Genomic DNA, 13234 nt, shown 5'->3' with positions numbered 1-13234 from the left:
GCGCATGCTGCATGGGAAATTAAAAAAGAAAATCTCAGCAGTGGACCGTTGGATGATAAAGGGATACGCATGGAATGAAGTGGCAAACGTGGGCTTCAATGTGGTATGGGCTCAGATTGGATTTTCGATGTTGATTTTTTAGGCGTGCAGAAGAAGGTTAGGGTAGAAAGTCGAGACAAAGTTCATGTACAGTGTCGCGAAGTGTAGTTTTAATGACATCCTTTATGTAACTCGATGAACGGTGGACATTAAGAACTTGAGATTGGACGGCTCAAATAAGCCCCTTGAAAATGTTTGCTTTTAAGATACTGTAACCCCAAAATTATTGACTCTAGCTATTCTCAATGTCAAATTCATCACTGTCGTCTCCTTCCCCAAATTCGTTGGTTGACTTACTGAAAGACATACTAACTACGATCAAAAGACTAAAGAAAGATGTGAATCCGTCAGGAAGGAAGGAGTTGGACATTCTCTATGGGAAGATGGATAATTTTATTACGGAAACTGATCTGCTGATGAAAAGGAGGGAAGCAAAATTAGAGAGGACAATTTCATCGTTGCGGATCTCTAGCAATAACAAGAAGCGTAAGTTAGAAGTCATCCAATCTGTTTTGTCGAATGTGTCCGATTTTGATTCATCAGATAGCAGTTCTTGAGGGACAGACTCCGATTTCATCAACGGGGGTCTTTCATCAAAATCATTCTCAAGGGAGTTCTTTGATTTCGTTGTAGTCATCTTGGCATGTATTTAATGTGTTTGACGAAATGCTTTGATTACTTTGTTCTGTTTCTATGAATTTGATGTGTTTGACGAAATGCTTTTATAAATTTGATGTGTTTAATAAAATGAGCCTTTTATTATTTATTTGTTTGCTGTAAATAATAGGGCATAATAACTGACTACAACTGATGCGTCCAATTTGTTTGTTAAAGAAGTCCAAAAATGTTTTAAGTGATGCGTCCAAATGTCCAATTAACTGAAAACTGAATTGGTTGTTATATAATTGTTTTTTGTTTTAAGTAAAGAAAAAGAAACTTTTTTTTGGTAACTAAAAGAAAAGGGAAATTTGTTTCGAAGTGATGCATCATTTGGTTGTTGAATGGCAGAAGTGATATGTTGCGTCCTTAAAACTGTCGTATATAAGAACTGTTAAAGGTTACGGCTTCACAAAACAAAATGGTGAAAATCAAATTTGTGTCGAGAGATTCTTCTGCGTGCTCCATTCCCATTGTTTAGATTGTTTAGACAAATCAAAGTTGGTTTGTCGTGAGTGGCAAAATATGAGGTTTAATTGTTTAAACCATCATTCGTAACCGATTACGTTTTGAAGACAAGAACTATTCTTAGTTACATGATTCAGACTGAACATTGTTTTGAAACGCATCATACAAAAAAATTGGAGTTTCGCATTTTACTTTATAATTTTTGGAGTAAATCTGAAAGGTTTGACTTGGAAAATTTGTATTGTATGCTGAGGTGGTGTGATACAATTTGACTACAAATAAGGTTTTGGCTCTCAAACTAATCCCAAATAAGCTGTTCAAGACACTAAATAAGATGCATCAAGACACTATATAACATCCAAAAGGGGTGCTAGTCCTATTTTATGGGGTGCTAATATCGCGGCCCAAAATGTAATCAGACCTTCTCCTAAATGGACATGTTCTTAGAACGCTTACAATAGTTAGTTTTGTTATTGCGTCAAATTGGGATTGTAAGACACTACAATAAATACGCACCAACATTACAAATAAAAAGAACAAGCCTCCCAAAAAATGGAAGTACTCCCAGTGTATAAAAGCTGCAAAACTCAGGTGGACTATTTACCTCTGTTTTTTTATATTAGTCCCCATGTCGAGGAACTCATGTTCAGTAAAACCACATTCTATAAGGTCCTTTGCCACGGTATTTCGGTTGCAATCTCTAGGTCTTCTGAAGTCGAGGTGTTCACCTCTGATTAATTGGTCTGCATATGCAAGTACAAAGACTCCACAATTCCACCCATTATTTTGTTGAGCACAATCAACACGTTCGATTTTCCATTTGCGCAGCAAGAATGCACGTTCTATGCAATTTTTGTCGTGCAATAGGAGTCCGTACAGGAGCAAAGCACAAAGCTTATTGATAGTCGGCGTAGGGTCAATTACACTGGATTCCAAGGAATCGTAGACATAACATGTCCATATTTTAAAGTTGAAGACAACAAGAATCCAGTGTTGGTTGTTTCCCACATTCAAAGTCATCATCAATCCCTTGGATTTTGTCGCGTGCAGGATGTGACTGTCATCTTGAACCAAATCTTTTAAGGTCATGCTTAGGCCCCACGGTATTACCGAACTAGTTTTTGAAATTTTTTCTTCTGTTGTTAAACTCCAATCATTCAGGATGCACTCCAGTGTCCCATATAACGCCTCAATCGAAACCTGGATTAATTGAGACATAAGTAAGTGGCACCACAGAGATTCTCTTAAACGGATTATCCGTTTACGAACATGTTATATAGTGTCTGAACACAGCTATTGCGTCTCTTGAACAACTTTTTTAGTGTCTTTCCCACGACCATGTAATAAGCATAAATGAAAAAGTGTTTTAAGACACTATATAAGTGGTTCAATACACTACATAAGCTGCCCAAGACACCATGTCCGTTAACGGATAATCCGTTTAAGAGAAGGCCTAATGCACATGGAAATGTGTTACAAATTACCGCGACGAGCGTGTCAACGAGGATAGTGTATCTACCATAAGGTCTCGATTGGAAATATGGATCCGCAGTTTCATTATTCCACCTGTTCAATAGTTCCATGTACACAGAAACAACTTGTGATAAAAAAGACCAAAAAAAAAACAAAAAATAAGTGTCTGAGCGGGTTAACGGAATAGTACAGGAATTCTCTTGACGCAGCTTATTTAGTGTCTTGAACAGTGTATTTAGTGTCTTGCCCACGACCATGTTAATAAGCGTAAACAAAAATTATTCAAGACACTATATAAGCTGTTTAGGCCACTAAATAAGTTGTTCAAGATACCATGTCCGTTAACGGATTATCCGTTTAAGAGAAGGCCTGCAGATTAGTAAATTGTCTTAATGTGTTTTCAAACCTCATCATTCAGCCATTGTTTGCCACAAAGCAAGTAGAAGCTTCTTAGATTAATGTCTAAGCCTCGGCCATAGCATCTGACTTTTATATTGTGTGCAACAGCTTTCATGTTCGGCTGATCATGCTCCCACCAGTACTGTGCAGTGAGATAGGCAGAATTGGTCCATTTTGCAGGATCATAAGCAAGGGTTTCTAGATTCCATACTGTATAGTGTCTCTTTATTAAGGGATTACTTTGAAAAGTCTGGCGAATCTTGTCATTGCATTTTTTTGCCACTTCTTCTTCTCGTACACTAAATTTCTTCCACTGGGCCTCCTTCAGTGCTTTCCTTTTGTCAATTGGTAGTCGGTTGTATTGAATGAGCACAGTACGTTCGACTGCATTCTGATAAGTTTAGTTAAGTTAATTTAACTTAACTTAAGTTATTCAAGACACTAAATAAGCTGTCTAAGACACCATGTACGTTAACGGATAATCTATTTAAGAGAAGGCCTGTAGGTAGTATACTAGCTGGCCCACGAACATGTCCATTTAAGAGAAAGCCTGATGGTTTGAGGTAACATAAAATAGTGCACATACATTTTCGGTTAAATTCAGAGCACCCATAGGATCTTCAATCTTCTTAGCTTCCTGACAAAATATGGCTAGTGTCAATAAAATACACTCAAAACAAGATATACAATAAACATAAATATATACACTTCTGACGAAACTATATGATATGTCCATCTAATAGCAAGCCAGCAGCAACACATGTCAAGGCTGACAACGCGCCTTTCCAGTACCGTCCCCATTGTCATTGAAGTCCAGTTCTCGACCACTAGAACCCATAAGAACGTACTCTACAGGCGTAATTCCACACTCCAAGAAATCCTTGGCAATTCTTCGTCGGATGTACAGTTTGCACTTGGGGTAAAAAATTGGTGGCATATTCCTCAGAAGACAGTCAGCAAAGGCCAACACAAATGCCCCACAACTGTTGTCATCAGTTTGTTTCGTGCAATCAGCAAACACAAACTTCCATTTTGTAGACAATTTCGACTGATCGATTATGGCTCTGTTGAAAGCCAACACACCGTAAGGTAATATGGATAGCAACTTCTCCAAAGTCGGTCTCAGGTCAAGCTCGCCCTGCTCAACACTATCAACAATAGAATAAAAAATCTCAACAGACCAGTCTCTGAAGTTGAGTACAACAAGAATCGAGTGCATGTTCGCGACGTTAACCGTCATCATCAACCTCTGGGTCTAGCCTATCTCCTTAACGAACGAAAGGAAAACCCTTGTCATGTTGCCCGCCATCAAGGAGCCTCCCAATAGAGTGTCTTCGACATTTTTTATTTTGTCCTCCAAATTGATTGCCTTATCATTGAGTGTGGCTGTCAAACGGTCATGACAATTGCAGAAACAATGCTATAGTAACGATAATTGATTAATGGAGGACCTCATAATTGGTGAGAGGAAGAAGTACCAAATAATAAATTTTTGTACATTACCAAAAAGAATGATGCAGATACAATGTTGTACTTTGGTTCATGTCCGCCCGGACCATCTTTGTCGGTGTACCAACGGCGCAACAAATCCATGTACATATCCACAGCCTTCAGACCAACTAACAAAACAATTAAGCAAAAAATATAGGTAAGATATTAACAAATAACTAGGTGACAAATCAGTGAGAGAGACATACGAGATCATTGAGCCACCCATTGGTGTACAAGGTGTAGAAGGTACCACGATTTATGTCATCTCAGTTGCCGTACCGTCTAACAATCTGTCCAGGGCTCGTTTCATCTTGATCATGCAGTCTCCAGTAATATGTCACCCTTTGAACAGTTGTAGTCAACTTCAAATAGTCATTGGGTAGTTTTTTCCTACTCGCAATCCCAGATTGTCTCTCTAGTAATCCTAAGCCTTGGTTGAAAACCATGAGAATCTTTTGTTGGCAAATACCGGCGACATCCTTTTCAAGTTGTGGTATGTTGGATTTGTCAAATGTTCCAGCTGACCTTCTCACCATATCTTCCTACCCTGTGGGAAGCGGATTAATCGAAGTTTCCTCCCACACCCTCATCGTCGGGTCAAGTAACAATCTTCGTCTTCCCCATGCGTCCAATCATCATCACTGAATTACAATATGTTCAATCAAACAACTAAAAAGATAAACAAAGGAAAAACAGTAAAATAATTTTGAACAATTATATACATCCTCAAAGTGATACAAGCCGCCTAAATCCTCAGCATCATCTAGCACAACCTTAGAAGATTCAGCATCTAGCATAATATCCTTCTCATGAGCAGACTCGAAACGAAAAAAAAAAAAAAAAAAAAAACAAAACAAAACAAAAAGCTTCACTTAAATTGGACCTTCAGATGCTAAAATTTCACAGTTCAAAGGCTAGAGACATTAAAAAGGCCACCGGAGACATTATATAAGTTCAAACTGGAGATTGACTATTGTAAACAAATTTCACCTTTGGAGAAATTTCTTTCAGAATCCCACCATTTGTATTCGCGGCATCATCTTCCACATCAAGCTGAACATCATCCTCTACTATCTTCCCTGCATCCTCATTAATAGAATGTCGAACCACATCATCCTCAACCATCTCGTCTCGCTCTCCACTCACCATCACCTTTGGAGAAATTTCTTTCAGAATCCCATTATTTGTATTCTCGGCATCATCATTCACATCAAGTTGAACATCATCATCCATTGGCTTCCCTGCATCCTCGTTAACAGAATGCCGAACCACGTCATCCTCAACCATCTTGTCTTGTTCTCCACTCACCGACACCTATATAACAATATGTTAAAAGTTCATAGTTCAAATCCTAGAGACATTAAAAAGGCCACAGAGAAGACATTCTATAAGTTTAAGTACCATGTTTGGAATGTTCGGAGCATCTTCACCAGTAATGTCCATGTCCTTAAAAGCTTCATTTTTTTCTGCTTCCCTCTATCTGAAGTGGTTTTTTTTCCAGAAGTCCTTGCGCATGTGACTGTTAGATATGCCTTTGGTTAAGTGATCACCTGCTCTTCTCTGCAGCTCAGGTTGACTCTGATTGACATGGCAGTCTAGGTATTCAGAATCGGATAACTGAGGCACCAAGTCGGGGTTCGGTTGGCTACCATTAACTATGTCATCGTTCACATAGTCATCAGCTGTGCTGCATAAAGATCTCGGCTTCAACCCAAAGGTGGTGTTAATTTCATGCACAGTGTCCATAACATTTTTTCTAGCTTCCACTTCATTTTCCTCACGAGTCTGAAATTAAACAATTGAACAATGCGAGGGGTAGTTACTTTAAGTGTTTGCTCATATCAATCAAACCAACTAAGCCCAAACATAAAAATATGGAAAACATACCAGTCCTTCCATGATCCCATCATCTAGAAGCGGTAACAGATGTCTCTGGCCCCAATGAAGATCAGCATCCCCTTCAGGCAACTCATGCAAAGAAGCATAAGGAGTTGTTAAAGACTGTGGTTCCGTCTCCCCCCCCCCCCCCGCACGGCTCGTGAAAAACTGGTTTGCTGGATCCAACTTTTTCAGACTCGGTTTACGTGGGACCACTTTCTCGTTCACATTATCTGTAGGGTTCTAAGCAGTTTCAGTTTGACAGTCTTCAAAACTTACACGTCGCTTGGTCCCCTTGCTTAGGGGAGAACTCCTCACTTTTACTTCGGCTGGCTTCTTTTTCAAAGCTCCTGACTTCTTCTTCAATGCGGCCACGACTTCTGCTGGTTCTACCTTTTTCTTCACAGGTGGCAGCCTTGTTATTGTTGATTGCTTCTTTTTCGAGGCGGCAACCACTTTGACTTCGCTGGCTTATTCTTCAAGGAGCCCTTGGCCTCCCCTTTTTTCGATGGTCTTAACACAACTCTAGCTCTCTTAGGAGGTGGCGAGCTTTCAAACTCATCCTCGCCACTATCCTCGGTTTCTGACTCATCATCACCTTCTTCTTCAATCAAAGTTGTTCTTTTCACAGAAGCCTCAACAATACTCTTATTCAACATAAGTTGTTGGCTTTCATACAAAACATCCATGCTAAGGTTCTGCTCAGTTTCTTCCTTTTTTTCTTCCTATACAAAATACATATGATCAAAATGCTTTAATCACATCAAAAGAAAAAAAAAATCAATGTGTAAAACTAAATACCATCATAGAAGACAACTAAAATCAACAAAGGCTAATCCAAGCCATCATGTAAGAGTGACGCGACATGACAATTTATCTCGAACGCAGCTTTAATAGCAGGACGAGCTGCCACATCCTTTGGTACGTTTAGCACTTTCCTCACATAAAATTTCTTCACTTTCACCAACTTTAACTCCCATGTAGTCCCACGCTTGCTTCTACCAGGGAATTTAGACCAGCCTAGAAACCATGGGAACTTGTCTTGATGTTCCCTTCGCGCTCCCAGCATAGGGAGGTGTAGATAAACCCAAAGGGTAAAAGCAAGAGCACAACCTTACAAAGGACAGCTGAACAGTTCATTCGGGTTTTTTTGCAAGTGCGCTTTCAATCTCATGACTACATCCTCGGCACTTTCCTTGAAGCACTGGTATGCAACCCATCCCCAAGGGAACTAATCAAACTTTTCTAAATTTGATGCAATATCAATATGCGTAACACTCACTCTTTTGTGTCCCACCGGGAGAAGAAAAGCCCCAAGAACATACAACATATTCATCCGAAACACATCTTGTAGTTTATTAGGATCTTTCTTAGCCTTCTTCCTCACCATCATCAACTCATCTAATGAAACAGAACCTTTGAACGACTTCCTCTTTTTTTCCAAGCAGGGAAAAAACTTTTCCCGCCATTCAGTTGGTTCTAGCTCATTCATATCAAAATATTCCTTGTTCGGATGAGCTGTTGACAGGCCATAAATAGCGTGAAATCTGACTTCTTAAAGGTCAATATCTCATCCTTCCGCCTATATGTCATCTTACAAATCCTCCTTGACAAAACAGCAACAACCAGATTGTCTATGGTGACCATAGGCTCTTCTATGCCCAATAGAAAACTAAATGGTGATTTACTAAAATCATCGATCTCATCATGACTGAAATTTGAAAACAGTTTCTTCTGGAGTGTACCCAATGAACTGCGGGTCGTTATCTTCACATTATTGACCTTCGGCTTGGCTTTTCTCCTTTTCTTCTCTCCCATCTGAAGCTTCCGGCCCCCCGTGCCTTTAATTTGTGGTGGTTGGTTTTAAACTTCTTCTGTACTCCACCTTCTTCTTTGTGATCCCTTTCTTCATCCTAAATAACCAACAATAACATTTATAAGCATGATAACAAACCGTATTGAGCTTTTTTAGACACTATATAAGACTTATAAAACCTCATATTGCCTAAAGATGCATCCTTGTATATTCAGCGGAAAATCACACTATACACTTATACCGTGTATCATATATTCAGCGGACACACATTCCAATAGATTCTCCACACGACGATGTGGGTTTATTTTGTTTTTGTCCAAGTATAAGTATCAACAGTTCAACACACTTTGCTGACCAAAACCGAAAAACACACTTGCAACTGTGCAAGAACAAACTTTCGATCAGGAATTAAAATTGTTTACAAGTAGGGTCCTGATCATATTCTTCTCTGTAATAACCTATTCAGAGTACCTTATACCAAAAGGATGGAAAGTGTTACCCCTCTTTAGGAACATTCACCACAACCCTGACATCTTTCCAGATCCCAAGAAATTTGATCCATCAAGATTTGAGTTAAAAGCAATTTATTCAGGCCAATTAAACAAGATGAACAGATGCGTCGAGCTTCGAGGTAGCGCTGCAGGCGTGTCGACCCCTCGCAGGCCGTAGATGCATCCTTGTTAGACACTATATAAGACTTAAGATACCCTAGCTAACAACTATATAAAACTATATAAGACTCAAGACTCAAGATGCATCCTAAAGATAACAACTAAAGATGCATCCTAAAGATACCATAGCTAACCAGATAATGTTATTTATAATGCAATAAAACAAGATTAGATACAAGAGATAACTAACTGTTCCAACTCATCTTAAAAAACTTGTGAAGTTTCAATGTTGGTCTTTCATTCCAACATGAGTACATGACCTCAATTCCTCATGACCTCTACCGTGTAAATATATACAAAGCTTTTAGTTAGAGGACCAAAATCAAGCCTGATTTGTTAAAGGACCAAAATGTATATGTAGCTGACTAAAGATAACAACTCAAAACCACACAACACGAGCATGAGGATGAATGACTACAAATAAAAATTTATACCGAACAAGATGCACAATACCATAATTTCAAAATACAAACTGTACCTTCAAATTACTTGTTCAAATTACTGCGTCGAGCATCGAGGATAGAGGAGATGAACAGAGAATTAGGATTTTGTTGTTGGGACTTTGAGTTTTTGGGTTTTTAGAGTTGGTTTTTGAAGCGATAAAATTTGAACCAATTTGAACGAGGATAGAAGAGAGAGAGGAGGAGAGGTGAGAGATTAGATTTGGACACAGATTTGACCTTTGGTCTTTACCCGGTCAACTTTGTAGTCATTTAACCAGTGTTTTAATGCACTTCTTCCCAAAAATATTGGCAAAAATATTTGGGCAAAAAGTTTCTCCCCAAAAAAAATATGATGACGTCAGGCTATGAAAGGCCAAATCCAAGGCCAATATATATATATATCACGCATCATATGACCAAACCATATTTCATACCTAACTATTAGGGTCTCTTTTTGCCGAAATCAGACTCAAAATTGGTCCGCCTTTGGGGTGCAGTTTTCATGGTCCAATATCCGATTTTCCAATTTCCAAAAATTCTGAAAAAAAATTGGATCGGATTCGGATATAACTCTAAAAACCGATCCGAATTTCCGGACAGCTGAATTTCCAAATCTTGAAATATATTTTGAATCCGAAAAAAAATTGGATCGGATTTGGCTAACATGTTAGGTTCCGAAAAAATTCGAAAAAAAGTTCTGAAAGAGGTTAATCCAATCCAATCCGATCCAAAGTCACCTCTACTAACTATATATACTAGTATACTACATTGTAGTGGGGGACTGAGTGCCTGAACGGAGCCCCTGCGCATGCCATGGTTGTTCAATTGAATGTTATTCTCAGCTCGTGTTCAATCCAACTAACGATCAAACATGGTATGACAAATGCAACCAATGGTCTCCATGTAAATAGTGTATTTAATCACTTAAGTTACCCAACATAACAGAATCAATCGAAAAAAAAGTTTTTTAGAAGCAGTCGAGTGAATTTTTTAGATGAGAAGAGGAGCGGTCAAGTGATTGAGAGAGAGAGAGAGAGAAAGAGAGGAGTTTTATAGAAGAAATAATTTATATATTAGCAATTTTTTAAAATAATAATTTATATGAACAAATTTTGATAACTTAATTTATATAGACAGATGAAAATTAATAATACAATATGTACCATACACAGTCAAATAACCACTAAGATACATATTATCCTCAAATAACCAAGATACTTGTACTACATAGGCATTAAAAACATACAATTCTGTCCAAATGGAAACATGTGCCCAAGGATCCGCATCTTCTTCTTCACCTATTCAAATTAATTTTCATCATCTGTACCTTCAGTATCCTCATATGTACCTTCAACTTTTTTCTTTTGAGGGTCCAACTTTGATAGGCTACACTTCAACACTCCATTTGTATGGAACTACACTTCAATCCTCACTACTAGAATTTTCATCATACGGAACTAGTCACACCGAAGGCCTCCTACATTTGTATTTTGCACGCCCAACTTTTGTACCCTGAAAATGGCACATTTCATACGTTAAAAGTTCACTACAGAGTCATACGATGATACTGAAATAATTCAAAACATAATGCATGCTACGACAGTAACAGCGGCTGGCTTAGTTCATGTTGTGTTGTCAACTTGATTATGTCTTCGGCCGGCTTCAGATCAACAGTGGGAAGCACTGCTACAACACTTACTTCATGTTGTGTTGTCAACTTGATGATGTCTTCGGCCGGCTTCGGATCAACAGCGAGAAGCACTGCTACAAAACCCCCTCCATCTTCCTCACCTTCATAGTCAACTTCTTCATACCTGGTGTTCAATTCAAGCATCAAACTTTTATAATATTCACTTTCTTCAGTAGTAGTGACTTCATCTCCACTTTCTTCATAAGGACCAACAGCGACACCACCGTCTTCATCATCCCTTGTTTCAGTACACGCCAACAAGAGTGAAATACTAACCCCACATCTTGGACTTTATGAACGATTCATAACTAGCATGTGAACGATTACACCCATTTTCATGGTGAACTAATCATTTCTAGAGTGGAAAGGAAATTACGACGACTCTACGATAATCGGAATCAAGCTTTCATCAAGGCTTCTCAACCCCCTCAAATAGAGGTTTAGCCGAGAATCATCACGCTATCATTCCCAATGGAATTCGAACAAGACATGATATAAAGATTTGAACTTTACTTGTTTAAACTCAATTCAAAACTACTCATGCAATAATTGAATTAAACTAATAATGACAATTAAGTAAATCTAAGGATTTAAGCTAATAAATAAATGCAAATGAAACTAGATTATCAAGAACACTATTTTATTAATCTAATGAATAATAAAATAATGATTCAAATACTAAATTAATAATCTACTTTGTTCTAAAGTAATTAATTAAATATGAAACTAGATTTAAAACAAGATATGAAAAACTAATTAATTAACTAATTCAAATTCTAAAACTAAGTTCTAAAACAAATTAATGGAGGCTAACTAATCTAGGTCTAACTACCTACCATTAACAAAAGTCAAGCTCTTGTTTTTATACTTTCAGATCAAAAATCGTGCATGGGCTTGGAGCCATGTTTTGGGCTAGAGAATCAGGCCCAAAAACCAATTCTTTCAGTCCAAAAAGGCCTCTTCAGCTGCAGTTGGCTTCAACAGACTTTTCATCTACTTTTGCTTCTCTAATTGGGTCAAGGCTTAGATAATTGGAAAGCTCTTTCCGATCCGGTCGTTTTGACATAAGGTAGGCCCAATTCCGAGGTCTGAGTCCAAAGATACGACCTTCGGAAGTTCTGCTGACTTTGTGTGATGTTTCTGCCCGCGTCGACTATTCAGCTTTTGACCGGGCTTTAGAAAGGCTTTGTCTTCTTGAATCTTGGCCTTTAATCACAGAACTCCTTAGCAACCGACCTTTTCTCCTTTATCTCGCTAAAGTGGTACATTTCTGCACATAATGGACTTTGAAGCCTGAAATGCGTAAAAACACGTAATCAGTACTAACTTTTAATTATTACTCACATAATTGGTCTAAAAGTATGATGGTTAAGGGGTTAAAACTACAGTTTTGGGCTCTTATCAAACCACCCCCAAACAGCATTTTGCTTGTCCTCAAGCAAAGATGAGAAATTAGAATAAGTGACCAAAAATGAAGTTCTATCTACTCTCGTTTCGCTGAGTGCGATTGCATTGACCATATGCAACAAGGCCTTAAACCACTAGGAATTCCCTAGTGGACAAGTTATAGCCTCGTGAGAGTTTTCCAGTGAAGGTACTCACAAACTTCATCTATACTACAGCGACTAAGAAATAAAACTATTGTTTCCTTATTCATGCTCTAAATTAACTATACCTCTCACTAGCAATGCATATAGAGTAATCAAGTCGAAACCTAAGCTAATATATACTTAATAATCAATTATCTACAATAAACATATATACAATGAGTAATACTATGAAATGCCTAGCAGGTTCAAGTTTTAAAACTTCGGGATAGCGTCCTTAAGTAGGTTCTCACAATAATAGTCAAGATACAACACTCGATTTTTTCCACTCAAGTTTATTTACTCCGGTAATGCGGTGGGCACACTTTACCTTACAATCTCAATGACAACAAGAAAGCCGGAGTCGATCAAACACATCTGCCACTTACTATCACACTAACCAATTCCTAATTGAGCTAGAGGTCTTTATTAGGTGTTGCGGGGATTAGGAGATGGTTTAAGAAGGAAGGAAATGGATATTCAAAAAGGACAAGTCTAAGATAATAGAGTCTTCATATTATGTAACTAGAGAAAACCTTGTTATTTACTTTTGCTTCTACACT

At 38.2% G+C, this 13234-nt stretch overlaps 1 protein-coding gene and 1 long non-coding RNA gene across 3 annotated transcripts; both read right to left on the bottom strand.

Moving 5' to 3' along the window:
* Window positions 1-3809: 3809 nt before the first annotated feature.
* On the bottom strand, window positions 3810-5112 carry LOC147523788 (uncharacterized). 2 transcript variants are annotated; one of them, XR_015196781.1, is made up of 3 exons: window positions 4794-5112; window positions 4600-4715; window positions 3810-4516 (listed from the first exon to the last, which is right to left on the bottom strand). It is a non-coding gene; the product is annotated as an uncharacterized LOC147523788 (long non-coding RNA). The 2 variants fall into 2 exon arrangements; XR_015196782.1 differs by having other exon boundaries at window positions 3810-4482.
* Window positions 5113-5505: 393 nt separating this feature from the next.
* LOC147523787 (uncharacterized) lies at window positions 5506-7186 on the bottom strand. The gene is made up of 3 exons (XM_086562711.1): window positions 6475-7186; window positions 5989-6372; window positions 5506-5901 (listed from the first exon to the last, which is right to left on the bottom strand). The coding sequence occupies exons 2-3, from the start codon at window positions 6028-6030 to the stop codon at window positions 5542-5544; spliced, it is 402 nt and encodes a 133-aa protein (XP_086418837.1). The 5' UTR covers window positions 6031-6372; window positions 6475-7186; the 3' UTR covers window positions 5506-5541.
* Window positions 7187-13234: the final 6048 nt, after the last annotated feature.

The sequence above is a fragment of the Coptis chinensis genome, chromosome 1, assembly GCF_015680905.1.
Source record: "Coptis chinensis isolate HL-2020 chromosome 1, ASM1568090v1, whole genome shotgun sequence".
Classification (NCBI taxonomy): domain Eukaryota; kingdom Viridiplantae; phylum Streptophyta; class Magnoliopsida; order Ranunculales; family Ranunculaceae; genus Coptis; species Coptis chinensis.
This window is presented reverse-complemented; position numbering and strand designations above follow the sequence as displayed.